We start from the raw sequence: 27174 nt of genomic DNA on the forward strand, positions 1-27174 counted from the left end.
TTTACATCCATAAACCGATAGACAGTACTGTCCTCTATGCCTGGTTTGCAGTGGGAAAATAGGGACTCCCTCAAAATAATGAGGGAAAACAATGCCTTAGACCAAACTAGCAAGTATCATCAAGTAAAAATTAGATATTTCACAACAGATATCAACAGCATGAAGGAATAACACATCTGCCCAACAGAAACTAAATGAAACAGCTTGAATGTGACATTATTTTTTTCAATCAATACCTTTGAAAATAACTACGCATTGCTAGGCTGACCTGTAGATGCAGAGGCTAGTTTGATAGAGAAGCAGACAGAAGACCCTGTGACATCAATTCCAAGCAGACCTTGCAACAAATTCATGCCTTTAACAAACTGAATCGGTGTCAAACAAACGGCAGAAGAGCTAAAACGGGAAGAAGAGCAGCCAGCAACGAGGGCAGCTTAGTCAGCTTGCTGACATTTGCCAAGCACATGCACGTTGACCTGAGCCAAGACATTTACTGAAAGCGCAAGAAGCAACACCTGCGACTGTAAAAGCACAAGCGGCAAACACTTACCTCGGTTTCCGGGCATCTCCGCGGTGACTGAATCCCTTGAGAAAAGTCTCCACGATCCCAGGCTGCTAACGGCATAGACAGGTTCCAGCTTCTGCCCTGAAGTGGTCAAGTCTGAGCACTCTGGTGTGAATAATGGAGGCAACCAGCGAAAACTGCCAGGTTACAAAGGCCACCCTGCACACCTGTATGATTGGATGCTACTAGTCCTGTAAGTGCTGTTAAGTACTCAGCGCTCATTTATCTCTTTTACGGAAGAATGTTGAAAATATCAACTCACCGGAGGGATGGTGGACATCTCAGCAATCTAAGAGGAGGGGGAAAAAAGTCATTGTCAGCAATGTAAAGCAAAACTTCATCTGAAAACATCATTCCCATTAAAGTCAATACACCTTTCTGATGGCAGACATTTTGCATTGGCATGGCAGGAAAAGCACAGGTGAAATCATTTTGTTAATGATGACTTAGCTTCTTTATGTGTCCCAGTAAGCTATAGCATTTAGCTAGCTGCATGGCTCAGCTAAACTGAATGAAATCAATGACTAAACCTGTGCTATTCCTGCTGTGGCATGTCAACATGGCTGCTGTAAAGATGAGAAATAAGTTCTTTCTTCGTCCTCAGGGCCACCACTGGTGGCTGGAAACCATCACACGGCAACAGCCTATGTTCCTTCACTTAGCATAGCAACTATGAGATGCTAATATGCTGACATTTGGCATTTAAAACTAGCATGATTGCGGGCATTAGCCTACAGACATAAAATTACATTGGCAAAAAATGTAAAGTTTAATTGTAGAAATTTACCACAATGCTATTAACGAGTACAGGGTAATGTGTGGCTAACAAGTGGAACCAACCATTTTCTGTCTCATTAGCAAGCTTAGCTCAGTCCTCATTCAGGCATTACTAGCTTCTATATATTTGATGACATTACCAGCTATTTCAAAACGTTAGCTGTCATGATTATAACTAACTGAAAACAAGAATTACTTCCAGGGTATTATAGTTAGTTTTCCACAATTATTTGTACCAAATTTCCAAAAAGACACAAGTGTCGAAACAGTTTGGACCAGAATACTGATACTGAACAGGCTATAGGCATTGCTAAAATACATGTACAGTACAACAGTTACCTGAATTGTTTAGTTATTTGTATCGTAAAGGCATATACCACAAGTATACGACCTACTTTCTCCTGCTCCGACGAATTTGTACTGTCCCTTTAATGACAACCCCGCCCATTAAGCACGTGACACAACAAGGAAGTTTAAATGTAACGTTCATTAATCGAAAGTCCGGCGTTTCTCTACAGGGAATAATCGTAACAAGATATTAGATGTAGCAGCCTGCTGTTTGGCAGTCTGCTGGGACATTACAATTGGATAGGAAATAGGAAGAATAGCAGCCCTTAACTGTGTGTCGTTGTAATGTTCATGCAACGTTTGGTCAGGGCAAAATGTTAATATCGCTCCTGATTTCTGCTTTAACGTTACAATTTCCACTTGCGCGTGGATCGCTACCTGTCGTGATCAACACGTGGCCATTCAAGAATGCAACGGCTGCAGGTAGGATCAACGGGGACTCTTTCACTGCGTGTTTACGTGTGTTTGAACTGGGAAAGTTTCATTCTGTCTAGAGTTCAGTCATGTGACACTGGGGCCAAAATCTGGTGACAAGCAAATAACGCCATCCGAAACCCAGCGGTGGGAGAAGTACTGAGATGCCCTTTTGTACTCCACTAAAAGTTAGAGACCTGCATACAAAACCTCAATCAACTAACACTTTGTTTTAGCAGAAAAAATAACTTACTGTATCGAAAGCAAAAGTGCTCATGATTGCAATCATGTTTTTGAATTAATATCACTAGAGCTACTTTATATACCGTTTGGTAGTTTAATCCACAGCAATACATAATATTTCATAAAATCATCACATTTTTGTAGCTTCTCTGTCCTGTGAGAACCAGGAATCTTCAAAAATCTCAATCTGATAATAACTGAAGCTGTCAGACTAGTGTAGTGGAGTAGAAGTATAAAATTACATAAAATGTAAATAGTCCAGCAAAGCACAAGTATCTTGAATTTGTACTGTTCAGTACTTGAGTAAATGTACTTGAAGTATTTGTTTTTTTACTCTTTCTCTTATTTGGAGCTAAAAACAGTAGTTTAGACACCAGATTAACCATTAGGTATCTGTATTGGTGTCACGGCCAAATAGCATCTTCTATCTTTAATGGTCTCAAAAGTGTTATTATGCTGGGAAAATTCTCATTATGCTGGTTATTGAGCCTCATATTCAAATGGATGTATACATACCATGTACAGTTATTTAAGTTTGCAGTGCGAGGTGTGAACCATGACATTTGAGAGAGAGGCAGAGGTGGGATGTCATCTGTCCTCCTGCTGACAGCCTGATATGATTTGTTTTTCTAGGGTCTCATCTGAAATGCATCAGTCGTGTTAGTTGCAGAGCAGCAGTTGTAGTTTGTGCTTATTTTTTTCATTTCATTCCTGATTAGAATTCTGGCGGATTGTTTCAGAGCTGGAACGATTAGTCCATCAACAGAAAATTAGCTGGCGACTATTTTAATAACGGATTCATTGTTTGAGTCATTAATCAATTAAATATGTCAGCCTTTCCCCAGGTCCAGCCTCTCAAATGTGCTTCCCTCTGTCATGTATAACAGTAAATGAGATCTCATCAGGTTTGGACTATCAGTCAACAAACAAACAAAAAAAAGTTTAAGACATCTCCTTTGGCTTTAGGGCACTGTGAAGGGCATTTTTTACTGTCATCAACTTTAGTGACCAAACAATGAATCAGTTAATGAAGAAAATGACCAGCAGATTGATTGATACTGAAAATAATTAGCTGCAATCCTAGATGTATATTTTCGTCTGGTTCTAACATTTATTAATGCCTGCAAGATTGAAACCAAACAATTTTCCATCACCTGAAGAGACAGACAGTGAGAGAGTGTGTATGTGTGTGTGCTGGAGTGCAATCCCTGGCAGGCTCTATAACCAGTATTATAAGGATTTCCCCCTCACACTATTATAAAATCCTTTTTTTTTTTTTTTTGCTGTATACTTGTGGCTCCACACCAGCTTAAGCATACCAGTGTATAAGATCAGACTCATAGATGAGGAGAGGAAATGGGCAGAACCCACTAGGCTTCATACATAACTGCCATTGCCAGGAGTGCCTCCACGCTATTTGATTTCCTCCAGGATGATACATTGGACATGTTCAAATTGAAACTGAAAATATTTCAGCATTGCTTGTGACTTATCTGTCAAGTGGATTTCCACCAGGTGCACAGCTTAACACGAAAAAATGATAGAACTGGTGTTCAAAACATCTCAAGCAACACATCAAACCTGTAGGTGATTAAATTCGCCGAAAAAATCTCCCCATTTGATAGATGGATACCCTTTAATTTATCAGATGTACATCGCCTCTTTTCCCCCAGGTGGGTATGAAAATGAAAAATGTACCCAGCTATCTGTTCTGCGGGTAGATATTTAAAAGTGTAGTCTGTGAGCCACTACTATTGATCCGCCCATGCAGATCTCTTTCCCTTTGGGGGCTTACAGGAGCAGCTGACAATAGCAGGCTAATCTCCTCTTCCATTCTGCTGCATTTTCTAAGTGAAAAAGATTGTAATGCTGAGTCTGATATATATATATATATATATATATATATATATATATATATATATATATATATATATATATATATATATATATATATATATATATATATATATATATAAAAGGAATTATATCCTGAGACATGAGCACTTACCAAAGATGGCAGAGGAGCAGAATTTATAGATGGATAAATCATAAAATGATAAGAGGAGGAATTTGTGGTAGTATCCTGCTGAACTCAGTGCAATGGTCTGAGAATTTAGTGGCAAGCTGGTGACAGTGCTACCAGTTGGTATTTTGATCCCCCATGGGCACTTGGGGGATCAGGGACCAAATGCTTGTCAGCAGCTCACATTCACCATTCATCAGGAATCTATTGTACTGGTCATCTATCTGAACCTTAAACTCATCTGCCCTCATCTGATATGTAAAGTAAGCAAACAGATTAAATTATTTACCCCGCACATTTGAAACAGTTTAAAATCACAATCTCCAAGAAAGCACAGGTGAGCCGGGAGATTTATTAGTGTTCCCCTCCTGAACCCTAATTCACTCCAGATTTATTGCATATTACACTCAACCGCAGCAATATCTGGGTCGCAAAATGTGTTTTGCGCTATCAGGTAATTTAACAATAGCTGTCACGATTGTTATAAAACAGGATGTTTAAATGTGTCACATAAGTGTTTCCTCAGAACACAAACGTTCTGTCTCAGCAGTCAGTTTTTTTTTTATTTTAGTTAAATCTAGATTTGCAGTGACGCTACCTCCCTCTCCCGAGATGAGGTGAAAACTGTAATATCATTTGACTGTTTTCACTGTTTACTTCCTCTCCTGGGTATGACGTCTGTTTTGTAGTGCATCGTGTCCTGATTGTTTCACTGTGTTCAGCGTGGAGTGCCCTGCAGTCCGGTGGATCAGTGCTGGATGCGGTGGAGAGAGGCTGTGCCCGCTGTGAAATGGAGCAGTGTGACGGCAGCGTAGGCTATGGCGGGAGCCCAGATGAGTCTGGAGAGACCACGCTGGATGCCATGATCATGAACGGGTAACCATGGAGCTCCGCTGTTATTAAAAGCAAAAATAGGAAATGACAGATAGACGTGTGTTGCAGCAGCAATTCACACGTCACAAAACACACCCAACTTACATTAAGCTGACATGAGATAAAGTAAAAACACTACAAAAAAAAAATAATGCTAAAAAAATAGATTTAGAACTAAGAGTGCAAAATAAGGGTGAATGTGCAAAGTCCCTCAGACGATAAGCCTCCTCTCTTGCACCGAGGGGAGTCATTGCACAGCATTTTTGCAGTGGGAGGAGTGACTTTCTCCAGCAGCTCTTGCCACAGCAGCGCTGAAGAAGCCTCTGGCTGAAAACACTGCTGTCTGATTAGCAGGTCGTGCAGAGGATGCGAAGTGTTGACCATTATGTTGAGCGGTTGTGCAACACCATGTAGTAAAAAAATATTTGCAATGAGGCAGTAAAAATCGGCAGCATGGAAAATGTGCACAACCTAAGAGCAGCTGTGTGAGACCGAGCAGGCCCGGTTTTATTTTGGCGAAATCTTATGTTTTGGCACAATTAGTAAAAGCTTGAATCTCCAGCAGTGCTCTTTTTCTGAATTCCCTTCATTTTAAGCAAGAAAGAGCTTTGTATGAACAGAGAAATGTTTGTGGCTGTTTTTTCAAATCAGAAATGAAGCACACTTAATTGAAAATAGCCTAAATCTCGACCAGTCTAATTAGGAGCCTACAGCTGTCAACATATTGTGTAACTGTCTTACAGCATGTGACGGTGCTGCATCTTTAACATTTACAGCAATAACCGGTTGACCTTTCCAGCCAGCCTTTCTTTAATAAAGCACAAATTAAGATTCTCATTAGGATCTGAAAGCGTGCAGTTATTAAGTCCTTGAGTACAAACATTTACACACTCAGAAGTTATCGTGGAAGGCAAATGTCAGCTCACCGCGACAGACAAAGCAGCACGCTGTTTGTTATTACTCTGTGGAATGTTCCTTCTTCCATTTTGCAGGAAAATTGACTTTTTTTTTTTTTTTGGTTACATAGTCATGAATACATTGTGGGGAGAAGATAGTCTCCCTCACAGAATCCAATATAGCCGCATAAGAAATACAGTACCGGCACATTTTGGCTGAGCAGAATCGAAACACCTGTACAGTTTAATGCAATCCAGCAGAACAGCCCTGCAATAAATACGGCTTCTGTAAAAACTTAGAAAGTTACATATAGTGTTCAATTTTTGATGTGGCGTCTGGGAGAATATGGCAGTTCTGGAGACTTTAGTTTGTTGGGGTGGATAAATATTTGAAGCTCTCTCTCTCTCTCTCTCTACAATGCAACTCATTACATCATCACAAGCTACAGCCTCAAAAAAAAAAAAAAAAAGCTCGAATTCAGCCATCTTCACTGACACTAACAAACCTGAACATTATGCTACTGCATTAACAGAGCATTTATTACAGGCCATTTCTCATAAATTGCATTACACTGTTAAGAATGTTTTTATTTTTCTTTGTAATTAGCCAATTTATACATATCAGGCATTGGGGACTGCAATGTTAGCCTGAGTAGCATTTTACGGGCTTGACTCATTGCGCTAATTAGCTAAACTCAACCACAATTTGCAAGAGGTACAAATAATCTCTCAAACAAGCACAGCTTCTGAAACAAAATGACACTGCTTTCATCATTGTTGGTCTGATTTGCTTAATCATCCACGTTATGGAAAGTATTTCTGTTAATCACTGGCCAGCTATTTATCAGGGGCGTGGAGCCGGGGAGGTGGGGGCTGGTAGAGGCAGTTGCAGTTTGCACTAGTCACCAGGTTTGTAAAGGAGATGGATCACCCGCTGCGTCTTTAAAGGTGCCCTGTGGAGTCTTCTTGTAAACAAACAAAAGTTATGTTCACATTCAGCGTTGCCAGAACACATTGCGTGCATCCTCGAGGTCCAACAAATGTGACGAATGCGTTTCCCTCCTCACGGAATGGCTGCAAAGGCGATTTGGACTTGAAAGTTTGGGCTCTTCTCGGGCCTCTGTTTTGTGCCTCCTCGTCTCCTCGGTCCTCCTGCCTGTGACCCAGAAATTGATCTCGGCGTGCCATCTTCCTAAAACGAATCTCAAGGGAAGAGGAGCGAGGAGGCTTGAGTTATGAGTTGGAATGCACGAGCAAGGCGTCGCCCACAGCTAGAATATGCAAACCATGGCAGGAGCAGGACTCTGCCAGTCTTCGTGTTGCTTCTATATTCAGAAATTGTATTCGTTATTTAATAAGATCAAACCCGCAATCAAACTTTCTGCCCTTCACCGTTTGTGTTGCAGTTGGGACTGTAGGGTACATTTGAAATCAATTATTTGAGATAATTTATTACAGAGACTGATGATGAAATGCTCAAAGTTATCACATCTAATATATGGCAGTATTATCGTAACCTTAATGGCAATAATAACCCAAAGCCAGTCGTATTTGTGTTTGTCTGGCATCTGAAAAACAAAAGTTTCTGATGGCTGTAAACAGAGGAGTTTCTACTCACATTATTCCACAGTCAGTTGAACTGAAAGTGAATTTATAAGTTGTCATGAACGCTGTTGTGCTCATCTGACACAGATCGTAATGCAGCCGTAGGCTCGAACGAAACGACGGACAGATGACGAAGATGTGCCACGCGTCACATTTAACTGATGTCGCCTTAAAACGACGGCTCATTTTGTTAAACGCCTGCTGCCGCGCCTCCTCTCTTCGCATCTCAGGTGGGACGGACTAAGACGCGAGGAGAGGAGGCGAGGAAAGGAATCGTGGATGTGCGAACAGAGAAAGCTCCGCAGGGGACCTTTAAACAGGCAGGAAACCAGTAGTAATGTCTTCTTTCTGTGTATTCTTTGTGACCAGGGATACAATGGAGGTGGGTGCAGTTGCAGATCTGAGAAGAATCAAGAATGCCATCGGGGTAGCGAGAGCTGTGATGGAGCGAACTGACCACACGCTGCTGGTCGGAGAGTCAGGTATGTGTGGAGCACTGTCCACAAAAGTAAAAAAAATCATGGGTGATCTTAAAAGATTTAGGGGGGGTGTATTGGGAGAGATGGAATATAACAATGTAATATTACTAATATATAATAAGTATTTTTTAGTGCGTAATCACCTGAAAATAAGAAGTGTTTTTGTTTTTACCATAGAATGAGCTCTTCATATGAACAGAGGGGCTTGATGCTTGATGTTTCTACAGTAGCCCTGAACATACAAACCAAACACAGGCTCTAGAAAGCGCCTTTTGTTTTCTTCATGGCCACCGTACTCTCCTACACGCTCGGACGTGGAGGGGGAGGCGAGTGGTATTCAGTTGGTCGCTATCGGCGACCTCACTGCTGGATGCCACCAAATCCTGCACAGTGGTCCTATAACATGTTGAAATCCAGTCACTAAAAAAAACATACTGTTGTTTTTATTATATTTTACTTGATTTTATGCATGCTGTGTAATTTTCTGTGTAATCTTTATTATTATTACATTGGGTTTATGTACTATCTTACGTTCTACTTTCTCTGTAATCTGTTTTCATCCATATTTTTTACTGCTACGTCGTATTGTACATTAATAATGGCATTCTATTCCTGTTTTAAATTTCATTATATAACTTTTGTTACACGAGTAAAGGTAATATTACTATAATAATCACTATTATTACAAACAGTATGTAAACCCGGCCAACAGAGATTTAACACTTTCTCCAAGTGCTTTTACATGCAGTTGAGTACAATTTGAAGTAAAAAAAAAAAGGAATAAATTATGTTTTAAGATGACACATTAGCTATGTTGAGCAGGCACTTGTCACATTATGGCATTTTAGGGCATTTATGTTATATTAAGTTTTTTTCCCCAACACTTGAAGAAGCTTTAATCATTAACAGCGCTGATTGCATGTGTCAGAGCTACGTGGAATGTATTGAAATATACTACAAGAGAGCGTTTTTTTTTTTTTATGAGAGCAGTAAATGAATAGAAGAAGAAGAGGAGCACACCTCTCTGTAAGCTATCACAAGGAAACCGAAGGCCAGTATTGAAACTTTTTAATTCCACTGTGAAACATGTCCTAAATCAAATAATTTGGCTTATATATCAAGAAATCCTAAGAAAAATGTCTTCTTTCCCAGTGAAATTTAATTCATGAAATGCTCATCTTGATTGAACGGTCAGTCCGTAAGGTCACTGCTGCTCAGCAGATCTGAGACGTGTCCTCCCTCACAAGCCAAAGCTACGAGCCCAAAATGAGATGAGACTGCCTCCAGTTCCCGCTTTGTTTGTGACCCTTTGTTTTCTTATAACCCAAGGTCAGCGTGGCCCAGAATGTGTAACTTGACCTGAAAGTATTACTTCTCTCTTTATAGCCTCTGTGTTTGCTGAAAACATGGGCTTCGTCGCAGAAGACCTGACTACCAACAAATCTATGAATATTTTCTCACAGTGGCTGAAGGGCAACTGCCAACCTAATTATCGAAAGGTGTGTGTTTTTCTCACTTGTGTTGGCTACAGGCGTGCTGCTTCTGAAAGATTGATATTAAGCGGGGAAATTGACAGGCATACTAAAGTAGTTCACAAAAAGTCGGCTTTTGTGGTAGAGGTGACGCCCTGCAGCTCTGGTTCGTTGCTATACTTTAAAACTTCCTCAATAACGCCTCAAAATCTCCAGAATAAGGTTTATTTCTTCCTTTCAAGTCTGATATCGTACCAGAGGGAGCATGCAGCGTCCTATTGATTGAATTTACACCATTTTACACTCGGGGCTGCCCAGTACAATACCGGTCCTCTATCGATGGTCACTGAGCAGCTTCACTATGAAACTTTGCTTTGTTCAAGGTCACCTCGACAGTCGGTGAGGATGAGACCAGCTCAGAGTTTTCCACAAAGCCAAATCATTGTACTTAACACTCTCAATACATTTACCAAAACTGATCGATTTGAAACAACAAGCACAACTTGGTACATGGACTTAATTATTTCAGTTTTATGCAACTTCATCCTTCTACTTCAACACATCCTGCAGACAAATATCAAATATCACAGGGGCAGCAATGCTACAACCACATGATGATCTTATAGACTATGATGCATTGCTGTAGATTAATTTGCCGAACAGTATAGAAAGTATTTAAAACTAGCTCAACCTTAAACATCTACAGCAGTAAAATACTACATGCACTTTAATGCAGCAGTGATATTAATGACAGGGAGCATCTTACTGCAAAATGAGTACTTTTACTTTTTATACTTTTAGGACATTTTGCTTATAATACTTATATCATTTTACTTAAGTAAGGTTTTGAACTTGTACTTGTAGTCAAGTATTTTCAGTGTGAATTAGTACTTTTACGTAAAGTAAAGGATGTGAAAACTTTGTTTGCCACTGGAGAGAACACAGCAGGTCTCCATGCATGCAGGCATTCAATACTTCCATAAATTGTACAATCCCTTTGGCAGTCTTTCATATTTTCATAAAATTTCAGATTGTTGTCGAGCTCACAACAACTATATCTGAATTTTTTATAACAAAAGAAAGTGTTTTCAAGGGTTTTACCTTCACCTTCAAGATACGGAATATAACAGACTTTGCTTTATGAATAATGCACAGGCACTTTAATAAAACAAAGTAGTTGATCCCAACTTTGGTTTATTGATGGCATGACGCCCTAGAAAAAGGTAATGCTGGTACAGACACGCATTCTATATGGAACGACCTTTGTTTTAACATTTACCTTTTGTGGTTTCAAGTCCATGTTTGTTACCACTCAACTCGAACCACAAGTTTGACATTTTTTACCAGGAATTCCACTGTAACATCAAAGGAGGAGAGCTGACTGTTCACACATCCCTGCAGGTCAAGCTGCTAAACGCAGTCACTCATAAGAGCAGAGAAGACACCTTGAGGTAGTGACAGGGAAACCTTCGGTCAAATTACACTAGACACTGGGTACAGCTGGCTGTCTGTCTCAGTAAAATATGATTTTTGGCTGCAGCAGGAGTCTACACTGGGATGTTTTGCTCATATCAATGACTGGAAACAAAATTTTAGAGATTTCAAACCAAACTCCTTACTCTTCATTAATGGGAATTAATAAGAATAGTTTTATTTCATTACACCACCATAAATGCTTGCTATTCACTACAAGTCTTGCCTGCGTCCTTATAGAATAATCAAATTAAGCGATCATGGTGTTGTGCAACACGATGACGTTTTATCTCCTGTCAAAAGAATGTCTTTCCAGATGCCTCCAAGTCCTGCGGACCCTACAAGCCCAAGGCGACACTGAACCAGAACAGGGGGGCACAGCATGCTAACACGCGCTCCCATGACACCATTGGTATGTTTTATCTGTTAATATGGAATGTGAAGGCAGCTCTCCTCTGGCGTTTCTATATGGTTTAGTATTAAGGCACTTCATTGAACCTAGACAGGGATATGTGACAGAGTTTAGCAGTGTAACATGAGACAGATGTAGTGAAGCAGAGGTTAGCAGGGAACAGTTAAGCTTTCAGGCCTTGAATTTGTGCTCCTGTCAAAAGATCAAATCTATAAAAATTTCTCACCTGGCTCCTTTTTAATGTCGTCTGAGCTAGACTTATGTATTGATCAGGGCGTCTGCAGCTGCGAGGAATTTAGTGTTACGCTCACAAAAACCTTCAGCAGGCTAAGCACTAACTCAGAGAGGGCTTGAAAGGACTTTGTTAGCTCCTAGGATAAGCTCATGATGGCTGAGGTTTCACTACCGCCTCTTTTGTGTTTGTACCAGGGATGATTGTGCTTGATCAAGATGGTCACGTGGCTGCTGGTACATCCACCAACGGACTGACTCACAAAGTTCCAGGGTATGTGGATTATGCATGGTAGATGTTGAGAAAAAAAAAAAAAAAGTGAGCATAAAAATGTTTTGTAAGGATGTTTGTTCTTAGCCTTTGGGAACGTAAAAAATAATCAAGTTTTTTTTTTCTATGGTTTTATGACTTCTTTTCATTTCAGTATATGGGAGCTTTGGAGAGAGCTTCTTAATAACAAACAACAATAACTGCATTTTTGAGTACTTAAGTTTTAGATTTAAGGATTTTTCCCAGTGGTTGAAAAGGTTCCACAGTGCATTGCAATAATAAATAAACGAGATGATGCTGCAGATCTGAGCTTTACAGCACAGAAGCAGCGACTATTTTATAGTCTAGAATTAAAAATCCAGTTAAAGAACACATGAACATGAAGTATTGGTATAATGTTTAAGCCCTGGTCATACTGCTGTCCTGCAGGCGTGTCGGGGACTCTCCTATCGTTGGGGCAGGGGCCTATGCAGATAGTTCAGCTGGTGGTGCTGCCGCTACGGGAGATGGAGACATTATGATGCGCTTTCTGCCAAGGTACCTCACCCATCTTCCTTTTGTATGTAACGAAAGGCCTATTAAATTAAAAATTCCTTTCCTCGTGTTGTTACCTTGAGTCACGGTATGGAAGAAAATTTGTCTCAAAGCCATAAAATAGGATATTTAAAAAGAATCCTACACCTACGTGTTTATTTGTCCAAGAAAAATAAAAAAGAATCCATAAAGTATGTGAGAGGGTTTATTTTTCAGTGTGAGCAGATATGGTTTCTACCTCAGAGAACTTCAGATGGATCATTATTTATAATAAATTATTGTAATATGATTTTTCAACAATGTTGCATTTAAATGAGACATGCTGACTGGACCTCAGCTCCCTGGTGCGTCCTAACCAGGGTTTATTTCCCGGCCACCTTTTTGAATAATAAGTCTGTTACATGGCTTTTTTCCTTGACAGAAGAATAGTGTTTCAAAGAATATTGATATCTGTGACACGTGTACATTTTAAACAGCCAATTTCTGGTGTCAGCCTCTTGCTGCAAGTGCAACAATAGCATTATAAAGAGTGGAGGCGTGACTACATTGGCCCAAAACTGTCATTTGTACATTCCACAGAAGAGGCGAGATTTCACTTAAGCTGCTGTTTGTTTCCAGGCTGTGAGAGTAAGGCAATCTCAGAAGGGGTTGGTTTTTTTTAAAGATTTATTATTTTTCCAGGATAGTTTGGCGAGTGCACACACCTTTTTTTTTTTGCACTCAGCTTGACATTCAGTCACACACAACCACACCTCAGGGATGCCTATTTCAATCACAGCTTTCTCAGTCACTTCCTTGAACTATTGGGGGATGCATTTTTCAAGAAGACCTTGCTACTACTGGACTGCAGACTGTTTATCATTCATTCTCCATGCCCACATTTTTCTGAGCAAGTGTGGTTGCAAGGCTTCCCATGGACATCGCTGTCAAAATGTATAAGTAACACATCATCACTAGCAATGAGCCATTTTAAAAATGCATCTGTCCTGTTTCTGTATGTCGGAATGGTCCAAAAATAAAAAAAAAATACTTTTAACGAGTGTTATGAGATACATTCAAATGAAAAGTACCACATTCCAAAAAGGGAAATTTTGCACAAATTTGCTCACTATGTTGTGTGAAAAATAACAGCTGCCATGAGACATCTCCTGTCAGAAGTATTCATTTAGGAATCAGGTGTCTGCACATTAGGGTTGGACGATGCGTCAACATCTTCTAGCGATTTCCAATATTCGACAATTTTGTGTGTGTACCCCCAGCTGTTAGCTTTTCTTGGTCTAATGAATAAACTCTTCTTACATCTATTTTCCCCAAAAAACAGAAAAATACAACCTTTTGAATTCAAGTTTCTCTCATTCACCAAGACAAGCTTCACTGCCTTTATATAACTCATCATAAGACAGACTTCATTCAAACACGACAGAAATAAAATAAAACAGACAGAAACGACCTTGGTTAGTCTTTCCACTGTTCCAACAATCACCAACTCAGGTTTGATCTAAATAAACCCTCAGTTCATTGAGTTAGATCAAAAATTATTCTGGCTCTACACACTGTTAACTCGCTGTACGCAAGTCTGTCGCTGGGCAGCAGCTCTCCTCCACTCCAACAAAAACTGGTGATGCACTCAATAACCAATATATTCGTCCAGTCGTGCAGCCCTACTACACATTTCACACGCTAAAATACAAACTTTTACAGAAGTCAATTTTAGGAAATTGCAACGTGTCGCTCATTGTTTTGTACATTTGACCTCAGGGTAATGGAGTTAATGTCAGAGCCAGTCATTTGCTTTGCAGTGATGGTAAATTAGTGAGTGAGAGTGGAAATACTGAATTTTTGGATCATATTTAATCACTGTTTCTTGACATTGAGATTTGTTTGCATCAGATTTATCCCACGCCATAATCACATGCACATCCCCATCATCATCCTGGTTGGTGGCCCTGACAGCACTCCTTAGCTCGCCTCATGTGTACTTCATGTAATCCTGCCAACAGTTACTTGGCCGTGGAGCTGATGAGGACCGGGGCCGATCCCTCGGCAGCCTGCAAGACGGCCATTTCCAGAATCAAGAGGCATTACTCAGAATTCTTTGGAGCCATCATCTGTGCTAACACAACAGGCCATTATGGTGAGTGTTAAGGTTCACACCTGCCTTTGTTATGCCAAATGCAACCAAGTTACACACACACATGCAGAGAAATGCTGACAAGCAGATGTATACACATGGACATATTGATAAGGGCAGTCTTTTTTTAATAGCTTTTTCTTTCAGTTTCTATGAGTATTTGTATTTGCCTGAAAGCTATTACATACTATGCATTTATACTTCCTTATTGTAATTTTCAGTAAAAAAATGAGAGAATCCAGTGTAAATTATGCCTGAACAGATAAAATATCAATATGTACAAATAACTGGTTGCTGTAATCATAACAGTTTACTGCTTCTTTTTAAATGGCCATCATTAGAATGTAATTAGAATTAAAAATATTAGAATATTATTAGATTTTCACATGCTTGTAGGACATCGGCTTTAAAACTGACCCAAACTAGTCCTGACTTCCAATTATGTATATACAAATAACCAATTTTCTGTGTGGTCTTGCTACTGTAATGCCATCAACAAAATATTTTACATTTAACAATCTCTTAAATGGGGGGGCATTTCATGTGGACTGGCACTATGACAATAAGTATAAGTGCAAGTCAAGTCAGACTTGATGTAATTAATTTGAATTTGCTTTAAAAGGTTTTCACACAACCTGAGGAGACAAGTGCGCAACATACAGTACAGCCTTCAAAAGGTTTGAAACTAGATGGCCAAAGATTTATGTAGATTAATGGTAAATGTGTCAACATAATTTTAACTGTACAGATAATACCCCAGTTTCATTAAACTGTCTTCTAATCTGAAGTTTGACATCCAGTCTTCACTGGAACCCCAGCACAATCTGTTCTACCTGGTAATTGTTTTGTTCTCATGACAACAGTGTGGCAGCTAAAGTGCCATGCCACTCCGCTTGCGTCTGTCAAAAAACTCATGAAGGTGCCCTGTGGAGTGTTCTTGGAAACAGACGAAAGTTTGGTTTACGTCCACTGTTACGAGTGCATTGTGTGTATACTTGAGGTCTAACAAACATGTTTGATTGCATTTCTTTCCTCACAAAACATGTGCAAAGCTGAATGTTCAGGCATTTTAAACCCTGCATTGTTTACAGCCATGTTCAACAGCTTGCTATCTTATTCACTGCATTTGTTTACACATTGCTGCACATCTTGGCGAGTTACTGCCACCTGTAGGTCAGTTGAATGAGAAAGAAGGTGTGTGCAATGTGCAGGAGACAAAGGGGGGGGGGGTTGACTCAAAAAGTGATTCACAGTGCTCCTAATAGTCTAAAACACAGATTACCTTTAAGATAACCCTTTCAACTTTTAATACTCAACACTCAACACCCCGTATTTTTATTTTATCTATTCACCCCACAACTAAAATGTTTGTGTTGCCACTTCCACACTTATTGCCCACTTTACAGTGTGTATGAATAATTACATCAGCACGTGATGCAGATAGTAAAACATGTAGATGAACAGGTGTAATACAGTGCATGTGATTAGGCTTGTTAGTATTTGAATGGCAGATCTTTATACAGATCATACTGATATCATTTAATACTAGCATTAAATAGGGCCTTAATGCAAAGGTGATACAAACTTCGTTTGACCTGTAACATAATGTTTTGCTCTTTGAAGGTGCAGCCTGTAGCAAAGTCCCTGGCTTCTCCCAGTTCCACTACATGGTATCAAACTCGGATACACCACTCCTGAAGTCTGTGGACTGCTTTTAAATGGTGTATGTTTGTGTGCACCTCTTATATACGTCAATAAATTAATACTGTTTTTATGTTGATGATTTTGGTTTTAATTCAGAAATAAAATGTAATTAAAAACTCATGTGAAACTCACAAAATTTTACTTTTTGCTGCTTTAACTTGTCTAGATTATCACATTTTTCATACTTCTTTAACAGATGGGCACTGATAGGACAGGATACAAATAAAATGCAACTAGACATTTGATTAGGTACAATGTTTTTGTACAAACAAGTGGTGTGATCTGAAAGACATTCTCCATTACATGTGTGGTTCAGTACGTTGTGCAAATATCATGAAGGTTAGAGTTATTGGGTCCCGTTCTATTTTGATTTATGTGAACATATAGGCATCGGGTTTCACTTGGAAGTGATGCATTGCAAAAACACATTAACAACCAGGGAGGCTGGACACCCCTGGTCCATTGTCTGCCCACTGGAAAAAGTCACACTGTTTACCCTTTTGAAAGCTGCAGGTGTAGAAATTCCGGCCGTTGTTGGGTCCTAGTTTCAGGACCGTCCTCATTAAACAGCGTTTCCCATGGTGACAAAAAGGGAAGTGCAAGTCAGCCCACTGCAACAGAGAGAATAAGGTTTTATTAACTTACAAATGAGATTCCAAAAGGTTGAGATGTTGTGTAAAACATAAAACAGAATGTGATAACTTGCTAATCCCTGTGTGTGTGTGTATACATGTAGTTCATTTTTATTTTGTATTCCTTTTTTCTACATCTTCTTTATTCTTGCTATTACTGCTGTCTGTAACAACATCATTTCCCTGGTGAGGGATAAATAAAGTTATACCTTATCTTTTATACTCAATTGAAAGTAGCACAAAGACAATGTATTTAATGTTTTACCTCATCAGCTTCTTTGATTTTTAGAAATGCATTCTACAAATACATATTCTGAATTTGATGCAGCAACACATTTCAAACATGTTGGGACAGGAGCAACAAAAGATTCGGAAAGCTGTGGAATGCTCCAAAAACACCTGTTTGGTAGAGCCCACAGGTAAACGGCCTCATTGGTAACAAGTGATAGTATCATGATGGTAATTGCATTCTGTGTTAATGTTTTAATGAGCATCCCAACTTTTTTTGGAATCAGGGTTGTATTTTTAAACTTTTATTTCATGCATTTACAGTTGATGCTAACATACTACAATGTTTAAAACCAAAGGCTAAAACTAAAGATATTCAAGAGAAAAGAGATCATTTTTACCTCAAAGAAGTTACATTTAGTCTCTCTGGGAAGTGAGCAGGCGTAGAACTGTCGTCCCTTATTCTCCCCCTCCTTGTGGACCACTCTGAGGACAGTTGGACGACGATGGGATGCACAACATGGAGCACTGGGATTGGAAGAAATGGAGGAGCTGCGGCTTGTCGCATCTATTTTCCGTGTACTGACAGAGCCGAAGAAACAGTCTTATTAGTTTGAAATAAATTGAAAATAAAGCACAAGTATACCTGTCACATCAACCCTTATTAGTGAGCAAACAACCTCTCTTCACCCGTGTGTGGTGATATGTGTTAGGACCAGTCGCATCTGCATGGTATCCTACTATGCTATTCGTCAATCTGAGCTTTTTTAACAATGCTGCATTAAAAATTCCACAGTCAGATGCTTTTTTATCCCACTTATCTCCATGAAGTTGCAAAAAACTTCTCTTATTATAAACTTAGTCATGAATAGCCAAGCGAGCAATTCACTCACCATGAGTTGGGGGTTCCATTTTGAGCATTGTTACTGGGAAAGGGACTGTGATCAATTCTCATTTTCTTGGATGGGTGACTGTAGGAGGCCAGTGATTCCCCATTGGAGAGCTCGGCACTTTGCCTCTGCCAGCCACCAGAGGCATAATTGGGGCTTGTTGTCCCTTGGCAGACACTGTATTTATATAAACCTCGCTCTGCCGCCAAGGAATTCAAATGACTGCCGGCTGGGCAGAGTGGGGAGTTTACAGGCTTTGGCTTCTTGCTCAAGTCAGAGAAAACAAGGGTGGAAGTCCCAAATGCAGACCTCCAGTTGACTTTGAGCTCCTCTTGTGGCTTCTTGAAGGCAGTGCAGGGGTATTTAATCAAGTCAATCAAGTCAGCAGTGAAGGGTGATGCTTCAGCGCTAATGTTGTCTTTGTGGGCTGTGGAGATGGAGCCAGGGTGAGAAAACTCATTTCATGTTCAGCAGCTGCAGCTTATTCTGATGCACTGGCTGCTCTCATAAAATTCAGCTTGTTGTTAGCTTTAAGTGGTTGGTTTGCCATAAAATTTACCAGTAAGCACCAGACTGCTGCGCTGTGTCGTCAAATAAAATGCCAAACAATCAGCTGTGCTGAAGATGCCCTCATGCAAAATTCTGTAAAATGAGCCCCTATATAATACAACTTTGAAAACAAGTACATGTTTTCAGTAATGGTGAACTACAATGTCTGACATAAAGGTCATTACCTGGGAGTGAATAAGTATTACTGTTCCATTCCTCAAAAACTACCATTAGTGTACAGTACCCTTGAGCAAGGCACTTAACCCCCAGCTGTTTTAGTGGAGCAGCTCAGTGGTCAAAGTACAAGATGAGAGTACAAATGCAAATCATGAGGGTACTGAAAAAGAATGTGTGCATTATCAACCTTCCCTAGAGAAATAAATCATCATTCATTTCCACAGATTTTAAAGGACAAGATCATCTAACACTCACACTTAGCAGTATAAAAATGCAGGTGTACATTGGTAGGTCGACTGGATTTGTATTTATTCCCATTTTGCATGGTTCAGAACAACACCGTTAAATCTCAGGTGGTTACAAGTACAGGCTCTGTAAAAGGTTTTTTTTATAGTAGAATAAAGAGGGGATTGGGTTTTTTTTGTCCATTAATCAACAGAAAAAAAACAAATGTCTAAGTGAAAAATGATCTCTACAAAGCAGTTTCAATTCATTTCAAATCTCAAATACTTTGAAAGGTACTACAAACGTATCCAGATGCCTGAAAATGCACGTTTCTGTCTTGTCCAAATTCTCTGTAATGAGAACATTATGTAAGTGCAGGAATCAATGCCATAATGTAATGCTGACATATGATCGTCACAAAATCGTCAGCATAAACTGAACCTTGGGAAAACTGTAGGCTTCAGCGATTCTCATACAGCTGTCCAAACAGCTATCATAAAAAATGTGATTTTATTTCACATTTGGGAACATAATCCTAAAAAAATAAAAACTATTAAATACAGCAAATACATAGCAGACCATTCAACTGCAGTCTGGTGGTTGCAACAGAGAGATCGCAAGGACATTTCTTTCAACAACAGTTCACTATTGCCGTAATTTATCTCAAGATAGTCAAGAAAAAAGGCCAACCGAGAAACACGCTCATTACTAGCACAACACACACACAAACACACACACACACACACTGACACACACACACTGACACACACACACTGACACACACACACTGACACACACAAGTCAGCAATGTCTCCTCAACAGCTTGCTGTTTGGTGCCTTGCTCAGAAGTACTTAATCGTCGATAGTACATGGTATCGTTCATCTAAAGAGCAAAACTACAGCTACTATTATTTTATCTCTTGCTAACAAGGACATTCTGACGCCCCATTAAATTCAGTGATTGTAAAAAAACATTCCGCTCACCCTCAGGTCTTGGAGTGAGGCATGCATCACAGGCTTTGGCTGCTGGCTGGTTGATGAGTGTGCAGAGTTGACAGGTCCAGTCCTCTTCCTCCTTCTTAGCCACATTATCATTGGTTCTCTCATTGTAGGCCCAGCCAATCAGGCTGTTTCTGACTGGAAGCTTACTGAATAATGGAAACACAACAGTGACAATGGTGATCCTAATGAACTTTTGTTGCTAAAACAGGCTTACTAATTAATAAAACATGTGCACTGAGGCAGAAATAATGTTACTGTGTAGAAATAGAACTCAGTTTCCCTTTGTGCACACTAGGGTTAGAAAATTATGGCCATGTTCAAGGTGGAAACTCTGTATGGGAATTAACAAGAATGTATGGGAAAGAACAGGAATAAAATGGAAATATAGGGGTGATTTGCTCAGGCTTTATTGGCCGTGTCACAGTAGAAAGTAGAAACAACCCTTACTTAATTAAATGAGTTGACTCATTTAACATTGTATTGAAGGTTTGTTGAACAAATGACACAAACACAATGAGCAAAACGTCCAAATTTCCTGAGCTTAACTTCCCTTAAAAACATCCTAGAAAACTTCCATTCACAGAAATATTACATAAATTACTATTTCATTTTATTACTTTACAGTTTATGCTTTAAGATGAGAAATACTTAATATATAATATCATAATTTATAATGTGAGAACAAATAACATAAATTTACTTAATTACTTATATTACAAGCAATTAGTCTTGGAACTGCAAGTGCAAAATGAGCAATATATATGAATTATTCAGCAGCTATTATTGTAACCCGATTATAGCAAATACAGGAAAAGAGAAAACTTTAACTAGACAAACATTTGCAGTTCAGGCAGAGGATGAAGATATGCAGTGTGTTTCATATAATTGCTCTAAGCATACACGTTGGCACTCTGACATGAAGCTCCACTATGTTTGACAAGAAGGCAAATCTGCAATGCCAACAGTCATGGAGGAGGAAAGTAGCAGTGGCTTTAAGGAAACTTTCCTCACAGATTGCTTTATCAGCTGTGTAATGCATTGTAAGGGCTTTAGGCTCTAACCCTTCACAAAGCTTTGCTCAAACACAACCCAGGAGGTGTTGAGCCTGTGCCCTGTCTGGCAAACACAGCCTTATATGCGCATTAATTTTCCCCCATAACACTTCCCACTCCCTGCCAAGCCCATCTGCCTGCAAAGATGGCCTCTATAAATTTAAACGTATTATCTAAAAGGCTTTGGAACTTTCTGCAAAGACTAGGTTTTGAAAAATTACACCTAGCTTTAAAATGTTGCTTTGTGGTGTTAGTCTTAGATTCTAATTTTTACTTACACGATTTTGTTATTCATACTGTTTGAGCATTGTTGGAGGGAGCCTGACAACAAAGAATACCAATACCAATCACTACCAATGACTGCTTCACTAATAATAATTACTATTAAATATAGAGAACAAAGAACTTCATCTATTAAAATCTATTTTATTTAGAAGAATCAAAGCCCTACAAAAATGTTTTATCCTACACTGGAACTAGTAATTATTTAATGAATATATAATCAATATCCATAGTAAGTAGAATAGAATTGTGGTATCCCTTTACTGGAAAAGGGGCAAAGCAAAAAGTGTTTGTTTTAGTCTTTTATCTTACTTCAGGTGCTGGGACGTTATTGGAATTAAACATTTCTGAGCAACAGCCAAACAAAGATTGAAACAGTCCTGACAAGAATGCAAGACATTATCTTTTCAGTCAAAGTGGCAAATGTCTATGAGGGTTTCTACCTGATATCAACCTTGCTGGGATCTCCTTTCTGACAGCTCTCGCAGAAGTAAGTCATCCTGCCGTTGTCTCCTAGACGACAGACTGTGATGACATGAAAGCACTGGCCACACTGGGGACGCTTGTAGACTTTGTAATGTTTGTAGAGAGGAGAGCCAGATTTGCGACACTGATCGAGATGAGGAAGGCAAACAAGGGTGAATAAAAAGATGTGGATGAAGAGAACAAGAAAAAACATTCACCTTTCTTACTTGTCTATTATGCATGAACAGGAATATTTGTTTTATCTATTCTCTAGGCAGTGGAGCATTGACTTTCACTCGCCTTCCAGAGCAATGCAGGATTTTAAGTTAATTCATTATTGCAAGTCAGTCTAAATGAGGTGTCAGCGAAATACCCACAAATACAAGTCTGGCCTGCTTGTTTACGGCAAACATCATAATCACAATTACTTTGCTCAACATTAAGATCACGATGATTTAACACAATTACTCACTGACTTTGGAAACATCACACATACTGAACTTTTTTGAAAGAAAGTCTTTTTAACACTGGATTTCCTCAAAATTCAAATATAATTCAACTAAAAAATAAAAGAATCAATAAATGGCAGCATCATGGGCCTCACCATTCCCTGAGTTTTCTCTAACTCAGTCAGTATTAGACACTCTTTGCGACAAGCAACACACAGTCAGCTCTGGGCATGTTACGTACACAGTCATCGCTGTAGATAGCCTATATATTCGCTGCAAACTGACTAACTTATTCCAGGTTTTGGGACTGCCACAGTGCGTAACGACTGTCCCTGCCTACTCTCCCAACATAAGTTAACTGTGTATGTAAGAGTGTATATGTGTGTGTGTGTGCACGCGCGCGCACGCTTTTGTTGTGCGCACCTGTGTGCCATATCATATCTTCCTGTCTAAAGCCAAATTGGTTTTACCTTTCTTGTTGACCAAAGGCTCCCTTTCCGTCATCTTGCCACAGCCTGGCTGACAGTGAGTTTGGACTTTTAAGGAGGGGCAAAAGCGCACTGGTATAAAGGAAAGGGGTGTGCTGGTTTTATAACAAGACAGCATTGCTCCCAAATGGAAAGTGGCCCAATGACTGTTTTATCTCGATTATGTTGTTTTCTAATTGCTAGTAGCCCAAATCGGAATTGAAAATAAAATTTGCCATCCCTAGCCCTAGTACATATAAATCTAGGATTGCTACCAAAGCTATTTTAAATAAATATGCTTTTTATATTGATGTACAAACGTGTTACCTTGTAAAACAGGAGAGTGAAATCACGCGTCATCTTCACCAAGTGGTGGATCTGCTCGTCTGTCAGTTGCTGAACCTAAGAAAGAAGCAGCACAGTTAGTTATAGTTCACAGCCAGGGAGTGAATACACCTTATTTGTATAGCTCTTCATTTCAAAACAGAGATGAAGGGCGCTTCACAGTCAGCAAATCAATAATACAAGCAAATAAACAATAAAAATGCCTGACATGACTGTAAAACTGGATGTGGACTGGATATAAAATGCAGTGGAGAAAAATGACATACAATGTTTTTCCCAACACTTGCAGTCCAGGAAACAAGGACCTGACTCTGGTGCAGACTGTGTAAAAAAGGATCTAAAGCACACAAACACACACCACTTGTAGCTCTTTCAGGACACCTAGGGGCTCGATAATGGAGGAAAGGCTCATAAAAAAAATCAGTGGTCCCAAAAGAAGGGGCCAAAAGTCCTAGATTAATGTTTTGGTCCAATGTGCTATATTCTTATACCCCATCTAATACTTTCTAAGGGGAGCAGAGCAGAGCCCCCGGTAATAACTGAGTAATAGAAGTATTCATGCTGCAAAGTGTCTCTTACTGGCAGTGAATAGGTCACTCTAAAATCACATTTTTCTTCTATAGTTTTCTTAATGAAAATACTCCCTAAGAGCGATGTTATGGGTTGGATTTTTCACATTTCATGTAATATGGTTCTCATATCAGAAATAGAAAGTAGTTGAATGGTGTTATGTAATGCATAATATATTATAAATCAGAGGGAAACCCCTGTTTGACTCTCAATGCAGACAAAAACATTCATAAAAATAAATGAAAATCATTTCCATTTCCAAAGTACACCGAGGGGAAGGCATATATGTGCCGCAATGCGCTTGTTTGTCTTTCCCTTGTTTCACCCTCCTCATTGCAGTGCATCACTCCATAATACAAGGGCTTAAACTTTTTCTGCAAGAGTTTTCTTGCATTTTTACCCCCTTTTTTGTTCCTGTGCTGAACACAATCCATCATCTTTTCCATACCTTCACGGCTGGGTGGAGGCCCGAGTCAAACAGTGCTTCGTTTTTAATGATGTTGCCGACTCCTGGCATGACGGCCTGGTCTAGGAGAACGTCACAGAGCATCCTGCTACTTTGGCTTCTCACTGCCTCCTCAGAGCGGGAGAAGCTGAACTTGGGTGAGCACACATCCTGACTCTCCATAGCCCTCACCCTTTGCTCACAGTCCTCTGTCAACCTGCAAGCACACAATTTTATAGTACTGGAAGAATTCAGAAAATATATGGCTGCTGCCACAAGGTCAACTGGTGCTTCTTGAAATTATACATTTCAAAATAGTTTTTTTAATATATATATTTTATTTCAGTTTGTTTGTTATGAGATAGGATAGCATAGGTGAAATTTTCAGACAGTAGAAATAAGTGTCTGTCAGGCTACTGAACAGTACACCAGGACCTTTCAGTCAATGAACAGGACAAATGTCAAGCCAGAAAGACTGTTTTTCATGCAACAATAGCCACTGTCTTCAGACACAGCCTAATGTAGGACATACTCACTGAATGAGACTCATACCCCAAGGTGAACTTCTGTCACCTCAATCTATCTAGGCTATGCTGGTGTCCCCGTTACCTTATTTCCACAGTGCTGTCAAAGAAGCACACAATGTCGTTACTCAGGTGGATTTCCAGTGCTGGTATGGAGCCAGTCCTATCCTTCCTCTCAGCAGGGTTTATACGCATTGATCCATTCATACCAAAGTGGACTCTAAAAGGATGTGAGCATAAAAGAAATAAGGAAAGAAAAGACAAATTTAAAGATAGTATGTCTGACTTTATATAAGACTTGACAGAAAAATGACAGAAGGGGTGCCTGGTGGTTGGAGACTCCATTGTGTAATAGAAATGTCACAGGCTCCAACTTAGCAATAGCTTGTGTGTGCCTATCAATAGCCACACAAACTGCTGAGGTGCTCTCACGCAAGGCACTAACATCCCTACCTGCTTGCTCACACCAATACAGCTATATATATATTAATCAGTGTTATAAAGAGGACTGATTGATTTGTTGTTGTTTTTAAAGATTAAAACAACTAACTCTAAATATAGTTAAATTATGATTTGGTACTGATGAAGAGAGCACAAATTTGTCAACTGTTTAAAATTATAGCTGCATGACACTGTTTTGCAGTTGCAGTTATTCCTTGTAATATCTCTGGCTGTATTTGACCATTTTGCTGCAAATCAATGACTGAATTTTGACCATGCTATGTTTTTGCATTTTCTGCATTCATGATATTCATTCAAAACAATGTGTTTGGATTTACTGGGTATTTGATTCACTAGATTGGTCAAAAACAGAAAATCCTGTCTAGTTATTTTGTTCATAAGCAGTTTCTCAATTGAGTTTCAAGAGACTGTAGTTCTCATCTACTTCTATCTACATATAGAGACAGAGAACTTTATCAATATTGGTCACCCCTTCTTACAGTGATCAATGAAAATAAGTGTAAGGGTCATTTGGGTTTTTTTGGCCTTTTTTTCCAATATGCTCCTTCACCACAACAAAACACAAATTTAACATTTAATTAAAGTCAAATTAAGTGAAAAGATTGAGAACAAATATTTACAAATGCTTAAAGTATTAACAGGTATTGCATCAGATTTGAATTTTCAGCTATATTGCCACTGCAAATATTTTTAATCATAATCATACTTTAATACTTTTTGTGATTTTGACCTTATTTTTGCTTAGACTAGCTGTAGTGTGCTGTGACATGTCTGGGCTGCAGAAACGCTGTAACACATCACCTCTCAATATAATGCAACTGATCCTCAAACGTCACTAAAGCTGACGGGTCGAAGATTTTCGTACACCGAAATGACAGCTATCAAAATGAGCGACCCTAAATATGATGAAGACACGGTGTTTAGAACAGCAGTCAAAATAACATTTGACTAAGTATTATAGAAAACGCCGCAGTTCCAATATAACTGAAATTCCCACTCAGGCCACATAATTTAACAGGTAACAGCGTTTGGCGTAACCCCAAAGCCCCCGTTAGCATTGGCTAAGACAGGAGTTACTTGGAGATATGGTGACTGCACATACTGGCTGACTTACCTCAAGGCTCTTACACCGAAGTACATGAAGAGCTCCTTTCCCAAAGTGTCAACACCGGTGTACTGACAACCACAAAGACTGTGGAAGACATTTTCCTTGGAGCTGTTTTTCTGTAAACAAACGCACACAGGTTAGCACGTAGCAGCAACGGGTTACGTTAGCTTGACGATAACATGCTACGCAGAATAACAACATAACTTACCGCCGAAGTTATCAAACTGCCTCTGGTCTCTTTTAATTTCTGTCCTTTCTGGACTTTCGAATGGATTTTCTCTCCGTTTAATGTGCAGCCTGGACCTTCAACCATCCTCTAATTCAGACTTTAAAAGCACTCTACTAGCTTACAACACAGTTTGTTGTCGTCTCGATTACCCGCCACACGGTTTAAGTTTGCGCATGCGTGGTACGGTTTGTATCCGGAAATAGGCGCTGCTCGAATAAGAGCAAACTCAAGGTGCATTAACCCGATTATCTTCAGTGAAAGTGGTCGATATTTTTAAAAAATATGTTTTTTTTTCAACGTGATTTTATTGGAAATTAAGCAACTAGTAACACTGCAATACTTAATGCACAGATGGCTTATAAATGCTTTTATTATGTAAATTGCCAATGTACTGTACGTAGACTACTGTAGACCTATGTATTACTTTTTTTTAAATTAATTTTAGTAGAAACTAAAATCATAGGGAGGAAAAGATCAAAACATATACATGAATTAAAAAATTCAGTAAATGCCTTATAATCAAATAATATCTTTATTTCATTTATTTTGTAGCTCAGGTTTCAGTCCAAAATAACATGTAAACCAAATTTGTAGATACCAGCTGTTATCAACTCTTTCCCAG

General features: G+C 39.3%; 2 protein-coding genes across 3 annotated transcripts; one reads left to right on the top strand and one right to left on the bottom strand.

Moving 5' to 3' along the window:
• Positions 1–1815: 1815 nt before the first annotated feature.
• aga (aspartylglucosaminidase) lies at positions 1816–17926 on the top strand. Of its 2 annotated transcripts, none has more exons than XM_041944163.1 (9): positions 1816–2113; positions 5060–5246; positions 8114–8226; positions 9610–9722; positions 11472–11580; positions 12010–12085; positions 12512–12619; positions 14617–14750; positions 16371–17926. In XM_041944163.1, the coding sequence occupies exons 1-9, from the start codon at positions 2005–2007 to the stop codon at positions 16463–16465; spliced, it is 1044 nt and encodes a 347-aa protein (XP_041800097.1). In that variant the 5' UTR covers positions 1816–2004; the 3' UTR covers positions 16466–17926. The 2 variants fall into 2 exon arrangements, with proteins under 2 accessions (XP_041800097.1, XP_041800098.1); XM_041944164.1 differs by having other exon boundaries at positions 5093–5246; positions 16371–17924.
• neil3 (nei-like DNA glycosylase 3) lies at positions 13358–26697 on the bottom strand. The gene is made up of 10 exons (XM_041944162.1): positions 26532–26697; positions 26330–26439; positions 24839–24973; positions 24233–24446; positions 23197–23271; positions 21932–22098; positions 20137–20300; positions 18205–18628; positions 17713–17893; positions 13358–17062 (listed from the first exon to the last, which is right to left on the bottom strand). The coding sequence occupies exons 1-10, from the start codon at positions 26634–26636 to the stop codon at positions 16880–16882; spliced, it is 1758 nt and encodes a 585-aa protein (XP_041800096.1). The 5' UTR covers positions 26637–26697; the 3' UTR covers positions 13358–16879.
• Between the last annotated feature and the right edge of the window lie 477 nt (positions 26698–27174).

Source organism: Chelmon rostratus, chromosome 9, assembly GCF_017976325.1.
Source record: "Chelmon rostratus isolate fCheRos1 chromosome 9, fCheRos1.pri, whole genome shotgun sequence".
In the NCBI taxonomy this organism is placed as follows: domain Eukaryota; kingdom Metazoa; phylum Chordata; class Actinopteri; order Chaetodontiformes; family Chaetodontidae; genus Chelmon; species Chelmon rostratus.

What these genes read in the sequence shown, in the direction of transcription:
- aga (XM_041944163.1), top strand. Translation starts at nt 2,005, where the DNA reads ATGTTAATATCGCTCCTGATTTCTGCTTTAACGTTACAATTTCCACTT. An exon ending in GATGCCATGATCATGAACGG is followed by an intron (nt 5,247 to 8,113) that starts GTAACCATGGAG and finishes CTTTGTGACCAG; the next exon opens with GGATACAATGGAGGTGGGTG. An exon ending in GCCAACCTAATTATCGAAAG is followed by an intron (nt 9,723 to 11,471) that starts GTGTGTGTTTTT and finishes TCCTGTCAAAAG; the next exon opens with AATGTCTTTCCAGATGCCTC.
- neil3 (XM_041944162.1), bottom strand. Translation starts at nt 26,636, where the DNA reads ATGGTTGAAGGTCCAGGCTGCACATTAAACGGAGAGAAAATCCATTCG. An exon ending in TCACTCTCCTGTTTTACAAG is followed by an intron (nt 22,099 to 23,196) that starts GTAACACGTTTG and finishes CATCTCGATCAG; the next exon opens with TGTCGCAAATCTGGCTCTCC. An exon ending in CCCAGCAAGGTTGATATCAG is followed by an intron (nt 20,301 to 21,931) that starts GTAGAAACCCTC and finishes TCCATTATTCAG; the next exon opens with TAAGCTTCCAGTCAGAAACA.